This window comes from Crocuta crocuta, unplaced genomic scaffold (genome assembly GCF_008692635.1).
Source record: "Crocuta crocuta isolate KB4526 unplaced genomic scaffold, BGI_CrCroc_1.0 scaffold127, whole genome shotgun sequence".
Taxonomy (NCBI): Eukaryota; Metazoa; Chordata; class Mammalia; order Carnivora; family Hyaenidae; genus Crocuta; species Crocuta crocuta.
The window spans coordinates 2,206,294-2,229,362 of NW_027532008.1; the positions used below are offsets into that span (position 1 = coordinate 2,206,294).

At 43.8% G+C, this 23,069-nt stretch overlaps 1 protein-coding gene and 1 non-coding gene across 3 annotated transcripts; both read right to left on the bottom strand.

Moving 5' to 3' along the window:
* Nucleotides 1-352: 352 nt before the first annotated feature.
* PPP1R8 (protein phosphatase 1 regulatory subunit 8) lies at nucleotides 353-21,219 on the bottom strand. 2 transcript variants are annotated; one of them, XM_077775805.1, is made up of 7 exons: nucleotides 21,150-21,219; nucleotides 17,424-17,484; nucleotides 11,407-11,560; nucleotides 9,883-10,103; nucleotides 8,423-8,567; nucleotides 4,324-4,388; nucleotides 353-1,812 (listed from the first exon to the last, which is right to left on the bottom strand). In XM_077775805.1, exons 4-7 carry the CDS (start codon nucleotides 9,946-9,948, stop codon nucleotides 1,459-1,461), a joined length of 630 nt encoding a protein of 209 aa, XP_077631931.1. In that variant the 5' UTR covers nucleotides 9,949-10,103; nucleotides 11,407-11,560; nucleotides 17,424-17,484; nucleotides 21,150-21,219; the 3' UTR covers nucleotides 353-1,458. The 2 variants fall into 2 exon arrangements, with proteins under 2 accessions (XP_077631931.1, XP_077631930.1); XM_077775804.1 differs by lacking the exon at nucleotides 21,150-21,219 and adding an exon at nucleotides 19,309-19,417.
* On the bottom strand, nucleotides 15,743-15,908 carry LOC144241368 (small Cajal body-specific RNA 1). Its single transcript, XR_013338057.1, has one exon.
* Nucleotides 21,220-23,069: the final 1,850 nt, after the last annotated feature.

Here is a 23,069-nt window from a genome sequence, read left to right on the forward strand (position 1 = left end):
TTCCGAGCTGTGGCGCCGACGTGAGCAGCTGTAAGCAGAGAGCAGGCGGGCGGCCAGGCTTCGGCAACGCCCAGCCGGGACCAGTGTCCCGAAGCCCAGTCTCCCAGCGTCAGTTCTGTGGCTCTGCCTCCCGTGAAGGGCAGCAGGTACCTCTTAACCCACTTTGCTCAGTTAGGCTTCAGTCTGGGGACCGGAATCTCTAATTAGTATTTCCACATTCGGCAGGGGGCATCTTTATTTGTGGTAATAAAACGGGGCCAGAGCATCGCCTCCCAAGCCTACCTGTACCTCCGACAGACATTCCCCAATGGCAGCGGGAATCGTGATGGCGAGCGAATCACAGACTGCACAATGACAAAAGTTACGTTTAATTTACAATGTAATAAAGGTTACAGGTAAAAAGCTACACATAAAGCGTGAAAAGGCCTATTACACAAATGTACAAATCTCTGTACAAAGCTCATATCACTGTTTGCTACCTTCGTCTCCTATGTTTGTTATTGGGCCAAGTCCTGGAGCTCTGGTTATGAGAGCTCTCAGTCAAGGGAGGGGTGGAGGGGAAGAGCCTCTGAACCAACACCTAAAAATGTCCCCTTAGAGACATCATTGCAATACTTGCAAAGTAAAATCTTTTCAATTGGAATTGCTGCTCTAACTGGTCATATCCTTTAAAAATTGCCTTCGTAACACACTTGACTAGGAAAGCAATGCTTTAAAGAGTAGAGGACAGTACTCTGGAATCAAACGAGAAACTTCAGCAAGTATCAGGTGTGACAAGGGAAATAAGTGAAGTTCAAACAATACTGTAAGTTTCAAACCACCCACCTGTTCTATGGCACTGGTCACAGATAAAGGAAATCAAAATGTTCTCATTCCAACAGAAAGGACAAAAGAGGAAAAAAGCCTAACTACTGGACCTCAAAACCAGTGACCCAGGAAACATTTAGAAGTTGAAACTTTAGCTTAACTGAAGTATCCTAAACCCTCCTTTGATTGGCCTGGGATCTGTGGCAAACCCTTTGCTATCCGAGACTTGCAGGGACAGTAAACAGAAATCAGGCTGCTGGACCCACAGGCTGGTGATGCTGTCGCCACCAGCACACCTCTAGATGCCACCTGAGGGCATGGAGTCTCTCCCCAGGGTGCAGGACTTTAAATCAAACTGACCCCGGAATGAGGAAGAAAAGAAAAAGGTGGTGATGGAAGGCCTGGGAAGGAGCCAGGGCAGCCTACTTAGTGGGAAATACGAAACACTGTTCTGCACTCAAAGTGTTCTGAAGACAGATCTTTATGGGATATTCCAACCCCACCCCCACGATTACATGGCTAGGGCCCCAGGAGACATTCTGAAAGACGAGACCGCACACATGGAAAGTTTTTCTCCCTAGTTCATTAGCTCCCCCCTCACCCTTCCACCCAATTCCCACCCAACCCCACCCTTCTCCATGACGAAAAATATCAAATCAGTAAGGAAGGTGTAGGCTTCTTGCCCGGCCAAGCCTCTTTTGCGTATTTCTTCTTCTTGGGTTCATTGACAGCTTCGGGGTTATAGACTGCAGGGTTTGGTGCAGGGTTCATGTTCACTGCTGACGGCACGACGGGAGTCAAGTCCACGTCAGGGGCGAGGTTTGGATATGGCATGGGCAAGCCACCGATGAGTGCTGTCCCATGGATGCCATGTGGCTGAGAGCCGGCTTCACTGTGCGTGGGGGGCAAGCCCCCGTAGAGTCCTCCACTGAATGCAAAGTTCTGCATGCGCCTGCTCCCTGATTCCTCCAGGCCCAGGGAGCCAGGGCCTTCCACCCGCTTCTTCTGTGGTTCACAAGGAACAGAGGAGACAAGAGATGAGGCATGTGAGGGTGTCAGTTAGCCTTTTCTTCAGTACCAGCCCTAGAAAACTTGAAGAAGGCCCCTACCCCTCTAGCTTGTTTTGTTTCCCAGACAACCTATTTGACTCTCCTGAAATCTCAGGGTTTGAAGAGACCTGACAGTGGTCACCTAACATGATGGCTCCCAAACACGGCTCCACACAAAGCACTCACCATCCTACGAGGCACCGGGAAAAATGAGGACTCAATGTATGAGCTCTTCATAAAAGCAAAACTTACCCATTTTAAGTGACTACTCTTTATCCTAAGGTCATACCCCTCCCTCTCTTTTTTGATTTTAAAACGCCCTTTTAGGAAACGGTGGTGATGGAGTGCCTGGGTGGCTCAGTCAGTTAAGCATCCGACTTCGGCGCAGGTCATGATCTCGCGGTTTCTGAGTTCGAGCCCTGTGTCAGGCTCTGTGCTGACAGCTCAGAGTCTGAAGCCTGTTTCAATTCTGTGTCTCCCTCTCCCTGCCCCTCCCCCTACTCACGTTCTGTCTCTCTAAAAAATAAACATTAAAAAATTTTTTTAAATAAATTAAAAAAAGAGAAACAGTGGTGATAATAGGTGATGTAAGTATTTAAATAAAAAGCTAGTATCTTCATGTTGACCACACAGCTTTTAAACACTAATCTGAGAGCAAAACGAATCTGTGGTGACAGAAAGCAGTTCAATGGGTGCCTGGGGCTGGCAGTGGGGGGAACTGACCGCAAGACGACATAAGGAAACTTTCTGGGGTGATGGAAATCTATACATGGAGTATGGTGGTGGTTACCCAGGTGTATACATTTGTCAAAATTCAAACTATACACTTAAAATGTATTTTACTGTATGTAAATTATATTATACCATAATAAAATAGACAAAGAAGTAAAAACATTTGGTTTTATACCTTATTTTTAAAAGTAATCTCTACACCCAACGAGGGGCTTGAACTTACAACCCTGAGATCAAGAGTCACATTCTCTACCGACTGAGCCAGCCAGGCACCCCTTGCTGGTTTTATACTTTAATGACAACAGAACACTGTAAAGGAAGCAGCAGAAAGAAAGAAAAGAGCTCAAGGAGAAATGTGACCTGAATGCTATGGAGACAACAGAGAAAAACTTCATCTTGTACTTTTTCACACTGGCTATGAATGCTCGTGAAAGATCCCCCTCAACCCTCTGACTCTTTTGGATTAAAAAAGACTAACCAGAAATTTGACACATGTTAGCAATCTAAAGTTTAATTTTTTGTTTTGTTTTTTAAATAAAACTTCTATAGCACCTCTGACCAGCATCTTCCAATCACTGTTTGAATACCTCTGTTGACAGGCCTGTCTCACTACTTCAAGGGGTCACTTGCCCCCTGTGGACAGTCCCAGCTGCCATGTGGTTCCTCCACATGCTGAGCAATCAGAACATCTCTGTAACTTCCACCTCTTGGTTCTTCGACATCCCTGATCTTTCGACCTACTCCCGACTGGGGCTAGCTTTCCCATCTGCGCCATTCCCGGTCACAAAACAAAGGCATGGCCAAGCTGGAGGTGCAACGATGCTTCTCCCTTGCCCAATAGCTGACGTCAAGTCAGAAGGGAAAGGCTAAAGTAGGCCCTCTGGACCCTGCAGGGAGGTAAATTTACAGGCTCCCATCACATCAAAATTTATACGCAGCATCCAGAAAGGTCGCCTATAGCCTTTCTAGGGCACTCCGGGGTCCCCTAGATTCAGGTAAAAGTATTTTTACACAATGAAAAATAGAAGAACAAAGAATGTGTTTTAAAATTAAGTACACACAGGGCACCTGAGTGGCTCAGTGGGTTAAATGTCCAGTTCTTAATTTCAGCTCAGGTCATGATCTGAGCCCTGCATCGGGCTCTGCACTGACAGTGTGGAGTATGCTTGGGACGCTCTCTCTCCCCTTCTCTCTGTCTCTCCCAGCTTGCACACGCACGTTCTCTCTCCTTCTCTCTCTCTCAAAACAGATGAATGAACATTAAAAAACAATTTTAATTAAGCACACATTTAACACTTACCTATACATAAAAGAGTGGGGTTTTCTTTTTATTTTCATTTTGTTCTTTACAGATTTTAAGTAATCTCTACCAAGGTGGGACTCAAACCTATAGCCTCAAGATTAAGAGTTGCATGCTCTACTGACTGATCCTGTCAGGAATCCCCCAAAGAGTGAGTTTTTCAACCAGACTGGGGGCACCTGGGTGGCTCGCTCGGTTGAGTCTGACTTCGGCTCAGGTCATGATCTCATGGTTTGTGGGTTCAAGCCCCGTGTTGGGCTCTGTGCTGACAGCTAGCTCAGAGCCTGGAGACTGCTTCGGATTCTGTATCTCCCTCTCTCTCTGACCCTGCCCTGCTCATGCTGTCTCTCTCAGAAATAAATAAAAACATTAAAAAAAAATTTTTTTAAACCAGACTGTATGGCATTTCAAATAGGGTTACAATGTGCTTCCTACCTTGACTGGGACCACTGCAGTCTGCACCATGTTCCGGAAGCGACCAACTGAGGGATCCACATCCTCTGCAGAAGACACCAGAGGGGAATTAGTTTGATACTCTGCTGGAAGGATTAAGGGAATAGGGCTCACTGCAAACAAAGTAATCACAACTCATATTAAAACTAACATAGAATACAATTAACACTTTAGTGGTTACTGAGTGCTGGCGCCATGTTCAATCCTCTCAACTCTATGAGGCATGTACTACTACAATCGACATCTAACAGACACACTCAGGCATGTACGAGTACCTCCTGGCCCGGTCACTCTGCTGGAGAGTAGAGAGACCAGGATTTGAGTTCAAGCAGCCGGAAGTAGGCCTGGGCCCTGGACCACTGCACTGTACCTACCCTCCCCAAGTTTTTTCCCATTCCACATATGTCCTTTCGAAGAGAGAAACCAAAGAGCAGATATTATCAATCCCAAGCCAGTGATAAAATCAATGACACGTGAGACATAGGAAGTGGCCACATACCACGTACCTTGCCAATGCTTGCTCATTTGCAAATAACAGAAATTAGGATTTAGGCCCAGGACTTCCAACTTATCCTGGCCTTTGCCCTGAACAACTGTATACAAACAAGACTTTTACTAAAGGATCTAAAGCCTCCTGTCCAGGCAGGGTGGAGAGCAGCCCCCTTTCCACAGATTACACATACATTATTGTACCCTATAAAGTTTCTAGTTTCTTTCACTGCAGAGAGAAAACGCTAAAACCAAGTAAGGGGCATGCTTGCAGTCAGTCACACACTCATGCCTCATTTATTGGACATCAAGGATGGAAATAAAGAACAAGATACTGTCCTGCCTTTAAGGAGTTCACAGATGAAAAGCCAGACAGACCACAACACAACAGAGGGGTGCAAAATAGTGTTCCTGGAGCACAGAGGACACCACTGGGCCAGACTGCCTGGGATGAACTGGAGTTTTCGTGCTGAAGGTTCAGCGTGTGGAAACAGGCAGGCAGACTTACTGTTATTATTAAAAAACTACTCCAAGCCCTCTTTGTCTTATAGCAGTGGGAAAGGGAGTTTCCCTAATAGGTGCTGTATATCTTATTTTAAATGCACAGAGGGTGACTGCTATTTAAAGAAACACTCCTATGAATCCCTTTGGAAAACAAAGATTCCCTATTTGAGTAATTAAATCCCTGGTCTGGCTTTTCACAGATTAGGATGCTTCTAAACAACACACCGTGGCGTTACGTTCACAACCAATCTCTGTTCAGTGAATGAACAAATGGATGACTTCTATAGGGAAGAAGAGGAAAAGATAACCAGGCTCATTAGGAAGGAGAGGAGGTCTCTAAAAAAGGCATCCTTACCTTTTTTCTCATCCCCACAGGAGCCCTGTTCCAATCATCCCTTCAGCAAGAAAAGCTAAACGAAGCACAAGAGCAATTGGGGCCCAAGAGGAGTGGTTAACGGGGCTCGCATCCCACGTGTGTTAATGGGTCTGCAGAGGGACGGGACCAATTCTCTGGGGACCCCGTCTTGTGCTGTGCTGGCTGATTAGCACTCTTGTGCTCTCATCTCTAGCCATTCCAGTCTGAGAAAGAGGACATACCCATTCCATGACATCTCTGCTCCCTGAAGATATACCAACAAATTCCTTGCTAAGTCTACCTCTGGCACAGGAAAGGTTGCACGAATGGAAGGCAAAAGCGGTGGTCAATAATGATGGGGAAGGATAATGGCTAAGACTTACCAAGGGCCTAGTGAGTGCCAACCACTGATCTGAAGTATTTTTACATATATTAATCATTTAGCCTCCCCACCAATCCTGTGAGGCCAGTATCTTTTAAGTCACTTGGTCAAGCTCACATAGCTACTAAATGCAGAAGTCGATTTCAAACCTAAGTCCTCTTAAATGCTATGCTATGCTCTGCCTGAGTACACATTCCACTCCAGAGCAATAATTTTTAAGTAGAAAAACAGAGCAGACCAGACCCTGAGTTCTGAAAGAGATTTAGAAGATTGACTAGTCCAGTGATTCCCAAATTGATGACTGTTCATCAGTACAAAAAAGAACTTGTTTAAAACTATAAATTTCTAGATCCAACCCTTAGGAATTCTTATTCAATAGGTTCTGGGGCGCAGAAATAAATTTCCCTAATTCGTCACTTGGCCCCTGTCTGAATATTTCCACTGGGTATTCACTGCTTTGGAGAGTAATCCCCTCCACTCCACATACCAAACGAATGTCCCAATCTTTCACAGGAATCCTGTTAATCCTTCCTCTAAATATAAGAAGGATCTGGGGTGCCTGGTAGCTTAGTTGGTTAAGTGTCAGATTCTTGATCTTAGCACAGGTCATGATCCCATTTTGTGAGATCGAGTCCCATATCTGGCTCTGTGCTGACAGCACAGAGTCTGCTTGAGATTTTCTCTCTTTCTGCCCCTCTCGTTTGTTCTCTTTCTCTCTCAAGATAAATAAATAAACTAAAAATAAATAAATAAATAAATAAACGCAAGAAGGATTAATTTTTTTAAATGTTTACTTATTTTGAGAGAGAGAGAGAGAGAGAGAGAGACAGCGCATGTGCTTGAGCACGAACCGTGAGATCATGACCTGAGCTGAAATCCAGAGCTGACACTTAACTGAGTTGCCCAGGTGCTGCCCTGCCCTTTTAAAAATGTGTATTTATTGGGGCATCTGAGTGGCTCAGTTGGTTAAGCAACCAACTTTGGCTCAGGTTATGATCTCGTGGTTCACAGGTTAGAGCCCTACATTGGGCTCTGTGCTAACAGCTCAGAGCCTGGAGCCTGCTTTGGATTCTGTGTCTCTCTCTTTCTCTGCCCCTCCCTCCCTCTCTCTCTCAGTCTCTCTCAAAAGTAAATAAAACATTATAAAAAAAAATTTATTTTGAGAGAGCATGTGTACATGCAAGCCGAGAGAGAGACAGAGACAGAGAGAGACAGAGAGAGACAGAGAGAGAGAGAGAGAGAGAGAATCTTGTTGCTTTTTATGCTGACCCAATACTTGCTACTCACTGGCCCTGGCTTTGACTGCTCGTTCCTTTCTAAGGTCAGTCCTGCAAATACCCAACCGCAGTGGCTGTGCCTCCTCAAGCTTGGTCCCCCTACCCAGCATGTGGAGGAGGCTTTCCATAGCTGCAAGTCTCCTCCTCCCTCAGGACTACATAACACATCGGGTGGCCGAGGCCATGCTTGATTTGGTAACCCGTTTGGGTGAGTTCTGCTGAGAACACAGGCGAGTGGGGTTGCTGTCTGCAGCTGACTAGTTGCCACATCCCCCTGATGACTCATTTAGTTAACTAGAATCCCTACATCTTTAAGTAACTGGTCTTTGAACCTAAACGAAGGACTTGAAAGTTATTCTCACTGTATTTCATTTGGGAAGTTAAGAGTTTGAGATCCTTGTTTCCATCCACTGAGACTAATTTCAAACAAGGTTTTCTGAATCTCAATTCCATCTTCATCATACAAACTATATCTCAGGGCTCTATGTCATCCACCTACTAGAGTACCTGTCATAGTGCGTGTACCAAGTAAGTGGATGCTAAAGGACAGAACAAATAGGTGAATTCGGTGGCCTTCCCATAAACTGATGTTCTCGCCTTGCTGACATTTCCATACAAACTCTCTATAGATTACTTCCTTACAGAGAGGCAAGTCTTCAGGGCAGTTAACACTGGCAGCAAAAGGTTCTCCAATCTTAGAGAGAGTTGCCATTCATACTCAGAACTCCAAAGACACCAACGTTCTACTCTGAGGGGAGAATAGCAAACATCTCTACTTTACCTAAACCTCCGCTATGACGCAGACTTCCTGGATCAGCAGGGGAGAATTATAGCATGGCTCTGTATACTGAATTATGTGGGCCCTTCCTTTGGCTATTTCTTTTACACTGCAACTGGATAATGCCTCAGTGTTTGAGGGTACTCCACCAATGAACTGTGAGAAATCTCTTCCCTTAATATAGTGTCAGTTGTTCTAAACCTTGCTGAGAAACATTACAACTAACCTACACACTATGTACACTACTATCTGAGATCACAGCCTTTTCATCAGAAGAAACTAGGAAGATACTTCACCTGGATTGATGATCTCATCATCCTCACTGAAAGTCACCCGTGAGTTCTTCCTCTTTCTCTTTGGTCTCTGAATGTCAAGATTCCCCTCCTCAATGGTCAGGGTGGAAATCCGCTTGTTGTGGGCAGTGTTGAACTCTGTCAAGTTCTAGGCCAGGGTTCACACAAGACAGACAGGAGTCAGTACACAGGGAATTTGAAGAACACAGAGCTAAACAAAGAGCAAGAAGGCTTTAGAAGTGAAGCTTAACCTCTCCAGGCGAACAACATTCTCTTTTGTATTCCGAAAAAATTCACTATCACCCTTGGACTGCTACTATTAACAGAGATGACAGAGGGCAATTGACAGGTTCTTTCCCAGCAGCCCTCCCCACTGAAGCTCAAAAGGACAGGGCCAGGGGACTTAATATTTGGCATTAATAGTTTGCCACTCCCCGTCCCTGCATATGGCCCCATTTCTATTCATAACCACCCATCTATTTCAATGATTAAGTTGGTCTCAGCACTGCTGCCTGCGTCTTCCCAATCCTCTGGACTTGCTCCAAACTGCACTGCAGTCTGAGACTTTCCAAATGTCTTGAGAATGAAGACCTAGAGAGGACCTAACAAATTGAACTTAAAAGACAGGGAAGCACAGAGGGAGCAGTCACAGGAGTGACTGTCAGCAAGTCACTGAGGCTACTTCTTTAGAACAAAATAACTTTTAAACTATAAGATTTCCACTGTGCTTTTCTTCCTAAGGGCTGGGAAACTGCCCTGGTGAACAAGAGGTATATGAATAAGGGTGGTTAAGGACATGCTGGTCTACCTGAATAGACCAGTCACACCAGTGCAGCGACAGACATGTCAAGGAAACAGCCACATCACAAGCCACTGGAGTCAACCTCTAAAAAGGGAAAACTTTAGCACTTTACGTTAAATCTTGTAAAATTCATGACCTTCAGTGCAGCCAGCCCCTAAGAACAAGAGTAGCCTAGTTCTACTCAGAAGTTTCTTGGGCTATTTGAACAATATCCAAAAAAGCAATGTAAATGAATGAAAGCTTCAGTCTCTCTGAGCTTGGCCTGTCCAACTGAACTTTCTGGGTGATGGAAATGTTCTGTATCCTTGCCATTCAATAAGGTCACCTGCCACATGTGACTACTGAGTACCTGAGATGTGGCTGGTAGCTATGGCATTAGATAGTGCAGCTCCAGAAACGTTTAACTCGCAGCCTTGGCTTCTAATATCTGGTGAAGGTGTGCAGACACCCATGAAGTTTACTGGTTGCATACAGCCAAGCCCACACAGTGCAGCTCTCCCAGGCACAACACATCTGGCCACACTGCCTGGCAAAGTGGCAAAGACCCACTGTTGGGCTCAAGAAAATCTCCTGATGCTAAGTCACTGGCATTTCAAGCTACATACTGCAAAAACTAGAGCCCCAAAAGACAAAACAATGCCACAGACAGACGTGGAATTACATCAAGCTCGGTCTCCTCCTCTGGAAGCCCCAGTAAGCCCTTGAGTTCATCATCCTCTCCACCCATCTTCTCATCTCCTTTCACGGCTGACGGCAGTGTCTGAGGCTTCTCACGTAGAGTGTATGCCCTTGTGGACGCACCAAACGAGACTGTGGAATCGATGGGAATTTGCTGAGGCTTGTGAGGTTCCAACCGAATGTGACCCAAGAAAGTGCCGTGTGCTGGGAATAACCAAATCAGAAATATAAGAGAGAAAACAGAAACAAAAACCAACCCGAGTTGTAGGAGGAAGAAAAGCGACTCCCAGAACATCAGTTTTGTTTTTTAAAATGAAAATAGCACTGGGTCCACTTTGCATCCCTTGTCATGTGTCACAATGAAAAGGAAACTCTTCATTGGGTCTTGAATCTCTTCAGGGGATTTCTTACACATCTTCAGACCTGTTACTACCCCATAAACAAAGACCGCTGCTCGTTCTCTGCTGCCAGACAAGTTTGGCTTCACTCTGGGTCCAGTAGGAATGGCTCCAACCCAGCAACAGACACGCCCCCCCAAGGCAAAAGACAGGAATTGCTGTGGTCTGACCTCTCCAGCCCCAAGTGTAAGGACCATAAGAACTTCTGGCCTGGTGGCAGTTATGTTTTGGTTTTCCCCAGGACAAAAAAGGAGACTGGCTGAAACAGGTGCAATATGAATGCCAAGGCAAGCCAAAATCCTACTGGAGAGTCTGAAATTTTTCCATGTCTGCATTCTGCATGTTATAAAATGGAGAGAAAAGAGGAGATAAATTTGCAAGTTAAGTATGTGTGAGGCAAGGCTCTCCAAAGCCATTATATAAGCAGATTGTGTGTGTGTGTGTTAGAGGAGTGGAGAAAGGGTAGAGCACGACCAGCCCAGAAGCAAAAGCCTTTACGTTTTACACTATATTTATACATGGACAAACGAACAAACTTCAGAGCCCTATGCGGTTAAGTCTCAACTGCATTTCTGGGATTATCTTTCTCAGAGTTGAAAATCTTACTTGGAGTGTGCTTATGCAATTGAAATTGGTATTACTAGCAGTCAAAGCAAAATGCAGCTAGAATAAAGAACCCATTATAAAAAATTAAATTTTGCTCGGAGCAAGTATTGTTTTAATGTCCTGCACCACTATTGTAATACATTAATGGAGTTTATCACGGCTTCTGCTTAAATTGGACCACAATTTTATCATGGTCCTATCATCTTTTGGTTTATCATGGTCCTGGGTAACTTTTGTTTTTTTGTTCTCTATATATTCCTATTGCCTCGTCCAGGACATGCCTCCCCAAAACCCTCTTCTCTCTCTCCAGTCATCAATTATTTCAGGAAAATGGGAGATACCAATTATTTCAGGAAAATAGAGAAGGGCTGATTTAAAAACCAAACACGAACTTCTTCCTTGATGAGCAATAAAACATGATTTCAAAACTGAAGAACCCAAAGACCATTTTCACATTGCCCCAAAGAGAATGTGTGAAACAGGGTGGGATGTGAATTACTTACTACTGTTGAGATCTATTAGGAAAACTCTCTTCAGATGCTTGTGGTAGACCAAGGCAGCGTGGACCCGAGAGCAGGACTGGTGGTCAATGGTAAAGTCACACAAATCAGGGTTTCTCCCAAATAAGTAATACTTCTTCTCATCAATAATCAGTTTCTAAATAAATATTAAATCAAATATTACTTAAATTTGTTTCAACAGGGTTTAGCAACAATTCTTCCAGTCTCATAAGTAGAGAATCTTGAATAGATAAAATTCCTTGCTGAGGCAAAAACAAAATTATTTCCCACTATTCTTCAAGATAAAGAGCTCAGAATAACTTATTAACATATTTTGGGGGGTGGATGGCAATTAATCTCCTCAAATACAGTAGTTAAAGGTCTTGTGTTGGTATGAAAAGAACTTTTCTTAATTCTACTAGATGAAAGTGGCCTGTGGGAGTGGCTGTCCATTAGAAATTTAAGATTTCACCGGATCTTAATTTTAGGTCAACCAGGAAACCAGAAGTACAAAGCAAGTCTACAAAGTAATAAAACTGCTGTTCAGAAAATCTGCATTTGAATGAAGATCAGCAATTGGGTGGGAAAGGAAAGGGGTATAAACATCTATATACATTCTAATCACGCTGCCATAGCCCCAGAGGCTTTTTGGAATTTTCTTTAGGCAGGGCAATTACATTAGATACCACTGTATGAGCATCCAAATCTAACTTCATTGTCATTTCACTCTAGTCACAAAAAAGTATTACTCCAAGTTAACTCTAAATGAGCATTTGCTGTGTCCAAACATGGACCTACTTCATGGGGCAAAGATCTTCGAGATTTGGGGGAGGAGATTAACATACATTAAAGGACTATTACTGCGAGGCATTTTAAACACGATCTCATCGAATCCTCCAAAGTCTGGGAAATAAGTATCACCTCTACTGTTAAAGACAAGAAAATAGATTGAGAGAGATGAGGCTGCTCATCTAAGGTGGCCCAACTGGTTAAGTAGCAGTGCTGGGATTTGAAGTCAGGTGTGAATGACCTGCAATGCCAATATTCTAAACAATGTGCTGTGGGGCTGAAACAATTCTAAAAGAAGAGCTCCGAAATGTTCCTAGACACTGCTGTGGCACTAAAAAAAACCCAAAGTATAGAATGCCCCAACATAATAGCAGAAAAGGGGATTTCACAGACCAGCAAACTGTTATTAAAAAAATTATGAGGGGAGGGGCATCTGGGTAGTTTAGTCGGTTAAGCATCTAACTCTTGATTTCGGCTCAGGTCCTCATCTCAGGGTGGTGAGATTGAGCCCAAGTCGGGCTCCATGCTGGGTGTGGAGCCTGCTTGGAATTCTCTCTTTCCGTGTCTCTCTCTCTCCCTCCCTGTCTCTGTCTCTCTCTCACAAATAAATAAATATGAGGGGAGAAGGAGCTGATTGAGCAGTGTTAACTTTTTATTTTACCAAACCAAATAAGGAAACTAAAAAAACTGTCACTAATTAATATAATTTTTATAAAAGAAAGGTCATTTCAACACCAAATAAATAGGAAGGGTAAGGATAAAGGACATTCTCTGAACTGACTTTAGCTTTACGAACACTCGCAACATTGTCCTTATTTTCCTTTAATCCTGGATCAGTAAAGCCTTTGCTGATTGGTTGTAGACGGAATTGTTGTAGATGGAGGACTCTAGATGAATTACTGCTAACACTTCTCTCAGTTCTAGAGGTCTACAACGTGACTGCCCAAGAATACGTCATGTTTGGGGCGCCTGGGTGGCTTAGTCGGTTAAGCGTCCAACATTTGCTTAGGTTATGATCTCGTGGTTCGTGGGTTCGAGCCCTGCGTCGGGCTCTGTGCTGACTGCCAGCTCAGAGCCTGGAGCCTGTTTCAGTCTGTGACTCCCTCTCTCTCTGACCCTCCCCTGCTCATGCTGTCTCTCTCTCTCTCTCCTAGAAATAAATAAAACATTAAAAAAGTCAAAAAGAATATGTCATGTTTTTCCTTTATTTTTTTAAGTCTATTTATTTTGAGAGAGTGAGTGAGAGAGCATATACATGCACAGGAAAGGGCAGAGAGCGAGAGGGAGAGAGAGAATCCCAAGCAGGCTCTGTGCTTTCAGCCTGACACGGGGCTCCATCTTACGAACTGTAACCTGAGCCAAAATCAAGAGTTGAACACTTAACCAACTGAGCCGCCCAGGCATTTCCTTTAAACACAAAGTCTCCTTAAGCTCCAGTTCCCATTTCACACTATACTGCTCCTAAAATCCCCAAGAGAAGATCGCACAAAGCTGAGCACAGAAACAGTAGCATTAGTATGGTACCAGGCTAGCTCTCAAGAGGTTTAGATTTCATTCCTAGCTGTGTCACTGAACTCACAGTGGGCCACTATTCTCCCCTATGCCTTAGTGTTCCCTTTACAAAACCAGAAATACACTTCACACCGATAGGGTAACGACTGCTGAGCACTTAGGCACCATACAACTGTGCTGGGAGTTTGATGCTGGGTCACTTCATCTTCACAACCACTCTGTGGGGTAGGCAGGTACTTCTGAATCACAAAGAAAGTAATTAACCTATTCCAGTTCACACAGCTAAACACAGTAGCCAACCCCTTATCCGTGGGGGATACATGGCAAGACCCCCAGCTGATGCCTGAAATGTCAGATAATACCAAACCGTATAATGTATACTATGTCTTTTCCTACACATATACTCTCATGATAAAGTTTAATCTATAAATCAGGCACAGTAAGAGATTAACAACAATAAAACGACAAAACAATTATAACAATATACTACAATAAAAGTTACACGAACGTGGTCTCTCTCAAAACATCTTATTATCCTGGACTTATCCTTCCTGTGATGACATGAAATGATAAAATGCCTACGTGATGAGACGAAGTGAGGGAGTGACGCATTAGCCTACTGCTGACCTTCTGCCACCATGTCAGGAGGATCATCTGTGCCAGTAACTGAAACCATGGAAAGCAAAACCGCGGATAAGGGGGACACTGCTGTAGTTGTAAAGCTGGATTAGAAATTCAGGTCTGTCCACTTCTCCAAAGAGGACATCCAGATGACCAACAGACACATGAAACGATGCTCAGCATCCCTCCTCATCAGGGAAATANGTCTGTCTTACTTCAGAGTCTAAGCTCTTTTATCCACCACATTATAGATTTTCTTCACTCTGCCTACATCAAAAAATGCACCACAGGGCAAGGAACATTTTCAGGAGTGAACAAGTACTACAGGTCACTTTCTTAATTTTTCTTTTAACTATTACTTACCCAGTATCTTTCAAGCTTAGCCTTAAGGCTCAATTAGTTCAAGCTAGCTAGGTATATGGGTCACCTCTAGGAAACTCTGTCCGGCAGTGCCCATCTGCCACTGGCAGAGCTTGTCCCCAGCCTGAACCGATATGGAGCAGCAAGATTTAACAACAGCCTGACAGCTCAATCAATCATCTCCACGTCATCCCTACGTTTTAAGATTTGGGTTAAAAATAAGACACTGATTTAGAACTGAGAGAGCACTGAAATTGCGACATCTTGTTCCCTCCAAGTAGTGTCCATGCACGCTGAATCTCACGGCATTTCTCATTCATATTTAAATGCACCCAGTTTATATCCCCACAAACTTGAATTTGTTAACTACACTGCTCACAGGCTGGTCTCAAGGACACACTATATAAGATTACCCACTCCCGCATTCTAATAGAACACTGACCAAATTTTTATAATTCTAAGGTGCCAAAGATACACTAGAGTATGTGTTTAGAGGCGGGGGAGAAAAGGGCACCTAGGTGGCTCAGTCAGTGGAGCATCTGACTTCAGCTCAGGTCATGATCCTTGTTAGTTTGAGCCCTGCATTGGGGTCTGTGCTGATAGCTTGGAGCCTGGAGCCTGCTTCAGATTCTGTCTGTCTCTGCCCCTCCCCCACTCATACTCTGTCTCTCTCTCAAAAATAAACATTAAAAAAAAAAGAGAGAGAAAAGGGACTCCAAATTAAATATATACTTTCATTATTAAAGGCATCTCAATTACAGAAACGTTCAAATATACTGAGGATAACAGTATGTTTTAGAATCAAGGAAATGTGTTAATTCTTGAACAATGTCCAAGTATATGAAATAATTCGTTGGTCTTTCGACAGTCACTAACACCACAATTTCTTTTGTTTGTTTGTTTCTTTCTTTTTTTTAAGATTTCATTTTTAAGGAGTCTCTATGCCCAACATGGGGCTCTCACAACTCGGAGATCAAGAGTTGCGTGCTCTACCTCCTGAGCCAGCCAGGTGCCCCTAACACAATTTCTTGACTAGCTATGGCTAATCCCACTATCTAGTTGTGCCTCTGAGTTATAACTCAGAGTGTGTCTTTACACACTGGGCTTAAATGACTCATGGCTTTTGTTTTAATATCGCACTTCTTAAACCCAGCTATCACAACACATCACAAGCCTTTGACACAAGGCTAGGATGTAGATAGCTCGGTTAGTATCAAGTGCTGCCTAAATCCTTAAAAATAAGCACATCTGAGGTCTATTCCTCTCGGAAACAATATAGTGATGTCTAAGGATTGTAACTTGACAATCGAGTGGCAACTCAGCATACCTAAGAGCACTGAAGGACAGAGAATAGGATCAGTGAATGGAAACCAGTTATCAGAGAGTTGTTTGACAAATTAGAGTGCCTTGAAAACATACATTATTTCACAAAGGAATATGATATTAGCATTAAAACTAGGCCTCCTTGTCTGTTTCTTCCTACTGCAAACTAAAGATTTACTAAATTCTAGTAACAAAATAAATTGCTGTATGTCTTCAAAGCTTCATACCATTTAGCAGCAATATTTTCTATGATACAGTCTACAGTAAAAAGAGTTTTACAGACATTTTAGCTAAATTATTTCCTTGAATAATCTTGATGTTTTGTAACTCTGAAAACAGAAGAACCCATGGCAAAAAGCCCCCAAGTGACTGGCTAAGGGTCTGATGAATAAACAAAATTCATCACAATACATGCCTTCATACTTTGCAAAACACTGGGTTTCCTTCAAGAGATTTCACAGATGGCTTTTCAACCATGGAATACCTTGATTTTTACTATAGGTCAAAGGAAAATATCTGCATTCAAGAACAGGGCTTTGAACCTAAATTCTATACGGGCGAGTAAACATCAAATTGTTTGAAACATGGAGACTCACAACTCCATACTCACAGTGGGCTTCATTTCCATTCCTTGGTAAATAAATGGTACCATAAGGATTTTTAAAAACTTAACAAACAGCCTAACAGCCAATCAAAATTCATGTCCTCTTGAGGTTCTGTATGGTGTTCATTCTAAAGACTTGTTTAAAAGCTGGAATTCTGCTAAACTTTTCCTTTATAGTACATATTTAAGTTACAATCACCTAATTTTTGTGTGACTGTCTTTCCCACCAGATAATCTGAGGACAGGAACCACGTTTGTTGTGGTCACTGTTGTAGTCTGTGTGCCGAGTACCATGACTGGCATGGAGTAAGCATTCAGTAAGTGTCTTGAACGAATGAATGAGTTTTATCTCCATTCCATTCTTTTTGAGCAAGCATTTCAGCTTACTATATTTCTTTGAAGGGCTTGGACCTGAACTGCATAAATGCAACTTAAAAAAGTGAAAAGCTACACCGTTCGCTTTCTTCCTCAGTTACTGCATATCTTGCAACTTCTACACAGCTCCACGTACTCAGAGAGAAAGGATTCACCAAGTTACAGGGCTTCCAGTTGATGGGGACCCATAAGCCTACGATCCATTAAAACCCTTCATCTGGCAGGTGAGAGAAGTCATAAAAAAACTGAGTGTCTGTGGGAGATACCAGTTTTGAACGTGTTATATCACCATGTGCTTTTAATAGAAAAAAAAATCAGGATGAACGAAAGAAGCATTGCTGGAAAACAAAGCACAGGAGAGGGGGTGGAAAAGTGACTCACTGGCAAAAATGCTTGGTGTGATGAGAAAAAAAAAGGAAGACACGTGTTTCCATACCTCAATTAGCTTGTCTCCTTTGACTACATCCAGATGTAAACCAGGTGGGGGTTTACCTGCCCTGAAAAAGAAGAGTGAGAAATGCATTTTCAGGATGAGTTTATAAATGCCATTTACAATTACTGTCCCATTCAACAGTACAGCTCTTTACCAGTCTATAATTAGTTCATGTTCAAGCAGAAATGTCATCTACTTCACTGTTATTACAGCTCCTTTCTACATTTGACACCTCCCCAGTGATTCAATTGCTCTAAAACAGACTTTAGTGGATCTGTATTTAGAGCAGCACCAAAGAAACCTATTTCTACCTTGGAGAAAAAGCAGCACAGAGTCCAAGTACTACTACAGCTAGGGCAGTCTGGTCACTTGAAGTGTGAATCTAAGATGTGCCACTACCACTAATACCATATAAAGGCAGAATGAATCAGTTGGTGTTTGGGGCTGACCAAGACTAGTCTCTTCACAGAATAAACAGAGGCTACTGTCCTGGGCTCTGAGACCAAATCAGAGGTGCCTAATTAGCGAGCTAGGGCAATCCAGAAGCATGTCCCATAAAACCAGGTACCAATAAATATAAGAGGTGTTTGTTAGCCTTGAACAGGTCTTTCTACAGTGGACTATTTAAGGGAACTGTTCTCTATATTCCTTTAACCTAGACGCCTATAACACCATTCGTGGAGGATACACACATGTCAAAGCACCAAACAGTGGCTGTTACTTACCAGACTCTGAGGAAATGGTCGGTGATTTCAAATGGTCTCTCCTAACTCTAAGTTTACAGTCCTGGTCCAACTTCTGAAACCCATGCAGCAAGGGACCAAAATGGACATACAATTTGTAGACTGAAGCAACTGGGTGTTCCAAAAGTGCAGGGAGACCCAGAAAGCAGCCACACATTTGCTTCAGGTCTTTGCTCCTTTTAAGTTTGAAGGAAGAACAATCTTGCCAGAGCCCCTACATCTGTGTGTGCAGGCGCATGTACACATGCACACGCACACACACACAGTCATCTCACAATGCTGCCCCAACTCTTCTACGGCAGTTGCCGAAAGGATGGTGCGTTGGACAAAAGTCCATTTTGCCAGGAAAACAGGGAAAGAAATGTTAAATGTTCCATCCAAATCATGCTTACTGGACTCCTACTATGTGCCTGGCTTAGGCCTGGAGGCTGGAAACACAAAGGTGAATCAGGCAGCCCTTGCCCTTGAGGATCTCAATACAGGGAAAGAGACGAATCACACCTAAACTGTGATGAGCTACAGCAGAAATTAGCACTAACTCGGATGGGTCTCCTTGCAAGGCAATTCATATTTATTCATCGTGTACCCTGCTCACAGACTAAATTAAATTATTCCATTATTCCCAAGAGCCTGAGAAGGGTTGAAAGGGGTTCATTCCAACAATCAGTGACGCCTACTTTGAGGTGGGTCAGAGCCGTCCCTGCCTTCAGGGCGCTTCCAGTCTGCGGGAGGCAGGAAAGTACTGCACGGGAGATGCAGCAACGACAGAGGGATGCTGGGCGCTGGGCTGGGGCCGGGAAGCTGGCTCGTGCGCGCTCGGGACGAAGAGCAGGGGGGCAGGCACGGTGCTCCACAAGAGCACCAGGCACTCAGTCAGTAGTTGGGGTAAGTTCGGGGCCAAGGCCCCGAAGCGCCCCGGCAACCAGCTGATCGCCCAAAAGACTGCCTAACTGAGCACCTCGGAGCCCCCAAGTCTGGGTTTCCTCAGTTTCTGGGCCCGGGCTCCAGGCTCCCGGTTCCTCCACACGCCGCCCGGCCCGACGGACAGTTCTCCCTCAATCAGTTCCAGGATCTCTGAGCCGTTCGGCTTGCTGCGAAAAACGAGCCGCCNAGGCCACTCCAGCCCTGGCCGCCCCGCCACTCACCAGGTCGGGCAGTCGAACAGCGGGAGGCTGGAGCCGGAGTTCGCGGCTGCCGCCATCTTGCGTCTCCCCCTCCCATTTGGCGGGCCCTAAGCACGCCGGGAAACTGGAAGACCCAGAGGGGAGCGGCAGCATCCCAGCAGTCTGTGCGTCCGCGCGCGCGCACGCACACCTACGCATGCACAGGCCGTTCCTGGTGGTGGTGGGAAGTGGGGTCTGATTGTTAAGTTCTTCTTCGGGGTTTTGAGACAACTGGCCTTCTCTGGAAGATCCTCGGGAGGGTAGGGCTTTCCCTGGCCGGGAAGTGTCTCAGGAAAAGGGGCTTGTGAGGAGGGGTGTCGGTCTCTCTTAATGTTCTTCTCCGGACAACCCTTCTGGGCTCTAACATCTTGGGATTCTATCCTTGCTCTGGGCTTGCATCGTCAGCCTTTCCACCCCAATCTGGAGTGAAGGTTGAGGGCAGAACTCAAGAGTGGAGAGTGTTCAGTTTCTCCTGGCTCTTCTCCACACACAGAGCTGCATGCACCCTACTTACTTCCCCTTCCTTATTCAAACCTGGGTCTTGAGAATTTGTGTAGTAGATTCTGGGAGGCTGCCTTAGGAGGTCATCTAATCTGTTTATGAAAACTGGACAAACTGCAGCAAGGAGCGGATCCAATAAGAAGGCAGGCGTCCAAATCTTAGCTATGCACAAATGAAATGGTTAATCAAGCTGTGGCCCCCTTTGGATTTTAAAATTTTGGTCATAGTGATTACATAGTGCAAGGAAGCCTTAGGATTCAGGCCTGGCCTAGGCGTAAAGGCTGAAAGAAACCACTTGCAGGGCTTGTGCTTGTAATGGCTTTATTGAACACTTACCTAACTGGGCAAGTATGTTTTATATGGCTCATCCCATTTAATCCTTACAACACTTGAGATAGGTATAATGATCCCTGAGGGGAGGCTCAGAGAGGTTGAGTTCCCCAGTCTCACCCTAGAACAAGTGGTGAGTGGGATTCCAACCTAAATCTGTATGATGCCAAAGGCCATGCTCTTAAATCACCACGGTCTCTGGCATTTAGATGTTGGTATGATTACATTTCATATTGGCACACAGCTGATGCCCAATGCTTTTTCATTTTTTGTAGAAAACATGGGAGGATTATCTGGCCATTTTAAAAGAAACCAATTGCAAAATTATTGTTCATCCCCAAAAAGAGGCACTGCACAGCAAGCTAGCTCTATGATGGCGCCCTTTCTTTTCTTGATTCCCTGCTACTGGTCCTTTAGATTTTTGAATCAAACATCAGCCTGGTGTTTGCCCTTTTGACATCTCCAAGGCATCAAAACTTAACTGCAGCATAATATTAACTTTGATTTTTAAATTATCAACTCATGGGTGTAGGAGAATCACCTTTTCCTTTGGCCTTCGAAAACAGTAAACTCATCCAGGAAGTTAACTGATCAGATCACTTATCAAATGACCTGTTAATATCCTCCTTTCCAAACTTGTGATTCCAAAGACCAGGGTGATGGGGAAAATGCAAATTCTAAACTTCGTTTCAAGAAAACAGGCCATGGCTCCTCCTTTGAGCACAAGGACATGATTCTTGAGAAGAAATTATTCTCAAGTGTTTTGAGTAGAACAGAAAAGAACAAGATACTTTTATCTACAGAGATTGTCCATGCCTTTGAGGTTCCATGCCCTTTTCAGGCATAAGGTGGTGTTGAAGCCATTTTTAGCTAACAGTGACCTGGTATCTTATGTCAGCTTTGCCTTTCAATTTCTCAGCTCTGTATGATCCATTATTTAATCCCTTCTAGTGCTGATTATACGCCCAAGAAACCTAAAGCTATATTCTCACCCATATAATTCTTTACTCCTTGGCCATGTTTCCTGTTTCCAGCACAGCTGATATTCACACTGGCTTCTGATGTAATGGCACCTTACATTTACCTGGGCCTTATAAAGCAAAATGGTCTTTGTTTGGGCGCCAATGATGTCAGTATAGATCAGTAAACTGAAGGGCAGCAGTCCTTGAAATAGAAAGACTGATGGACCAGCTGCCTTAGGATTTTGGTTTCTCCACTAAGATTAAATTCTTAGACTCTGAAACCTCCTTAGAATAGAACCTAAAGACATTAGGAGCATATTCAGGTCAGAAAACTTTTTTAAAAAATGTTTTAATGTTTGTTTATTTTTGAGGAGAGAGAGAGAGAGAGCGAGCAAGCAAGTGGGCATATGAGCAGAGGAGAGGCAGAGAGGGAGCAGGCTCCAGGCTCTGAGCTGTCAGCACAGAGCCTGACACGGGGCTTGAACTCAAGGACCACAAGATCATGACCTGAGCCAAAGTCAGACGCTCAACCGAACCACCCAGGCACCCCCGCAGAAAACTTTCTTAAAACATCTTTATGTTTGATCAAATGTAGACATTGAAAAAAAATTTGTGTTGGTGTATAGATAATACAGATAGAAGGCTTCGTTTCTCAGGATGGTCAATGAAAAGTTCACAGGGTCCTGACCGAAGAAAAGATGTTCGTGAAAAGTTGGGCAGAAATTGCCACTACTGTATATTTTTAGAGAATACTTCATGAAAGAGGGGAGCAGGATAGTTGTATCAGTGATGCAGACACAGTGGAGTGTCTCAAGGTGTGGTTTCAAAGCCTGAGTGCTTGGGATCAAATCCTGCCTCCATCATTCCTAAATTGTGTGCCTGTAGGCAGGTTACTTACTATGCCTCAGTTTCCTAGTCCATAAAAACCAGACAAGAAGCATACAAAAAAATTTTTACATTTAGCATAGTAAATTACTGGTAGCAGGGGCTCAAATACTATCCCACAAATGACCACTCACACACAGAGCACTTCCTCAAGCCCTTAAATTCCTGTATTAGACTTCCATTCCTGGCCTCAACTTCTTTAACTGTAAAGTGACAGGGCTGGTCTAGATGAATGTCTCACAGACATTAGAGATGTCATGGGGAGAAGGGGGGAGTAATACCAAGTGTCAACTTTTATTTTGCCAATTAAAGAGATTTAAAAATTAAGACTTCTGACATCACTTTTCTCATTTTTATAATCTTGAAATATCCTTTTTAAAAAGTGGGAAAGTCATTATCTCAGACTCAAAAGACGGTACTTTAAAAAGCCCACTAAATCTGGGGCACCTGGGTGGCTCAGTTGGTTAAGCTTCTGACTTCACCCTCAGGTCATGGTCTCATGGTTCGCAGGTTCGGGCCCCGCGTCGGGCTCTGTGCTGACAGCTAGCTCAGAGCCTGGAGCCTGCTTCAGATTCTGTATCTCCCTCTCTCTCTGACCCTTCCCTGTCTCTCTCTCAGGAAAAAAAAAAAAAAAAGCCCACTAAATCATTTTTCTAATTTCTCCATGACTGGTAAAAACTTGGTCCATAATCATAGTCCAACATTAAAAATCCTATCATTTCAAGTTTATCCCTTAAAAATTAAGTGCTACATTGTCCATCAAATTTCATTTTGGAGAGAACTAAAATGAACTAGTTGTTTGGCCTAAAAGTAGGATCAGGGATTGGGTATCAAAGCCTTTCAAACTATAGATTAAATGGAGAGCGTATAAAGTAGTTGTATTTCATAGCACTGCAAAGCAATATTTAAAAATCTTGTGAAACCTAGGAATACATTTAACATGCTTAGAAAAGCAGGGAGAAGCAGTGAGTCCTTGCCTTAGGAAACAGGATAGACTGAAATCTGAGTGGGGTTTTGGTCTGAACTTAGTAATCAAAATCAAAAGCTTCATTCCTATGATAGGCT

Bases quoted from the DNA above. Each gene is read 5' to 3' on its own strand.
- PPP1R8 (XM_077775804.1), bottom strand. From the start codon at position 19,364: ATGGCGGCAGCCGCGAACTCCGGCTCCAGCCTCCCGCTGTTCGACTGC. The intron at 17,485-19,308 runs GTGAGTGGCGGG...CTTCTTTTTCAG, and splicing joins CTGTTCGACTGCCCGACCTG to GGCAGGTAAACCCCCACCTG. The intron at 10,104-11,406 runs GTAAGTAATTCA...GGTTATTCCCAG, and splicing joins CCTAATAGATCTCAACAGTA to CACACGGCACTTTCTTGGGT.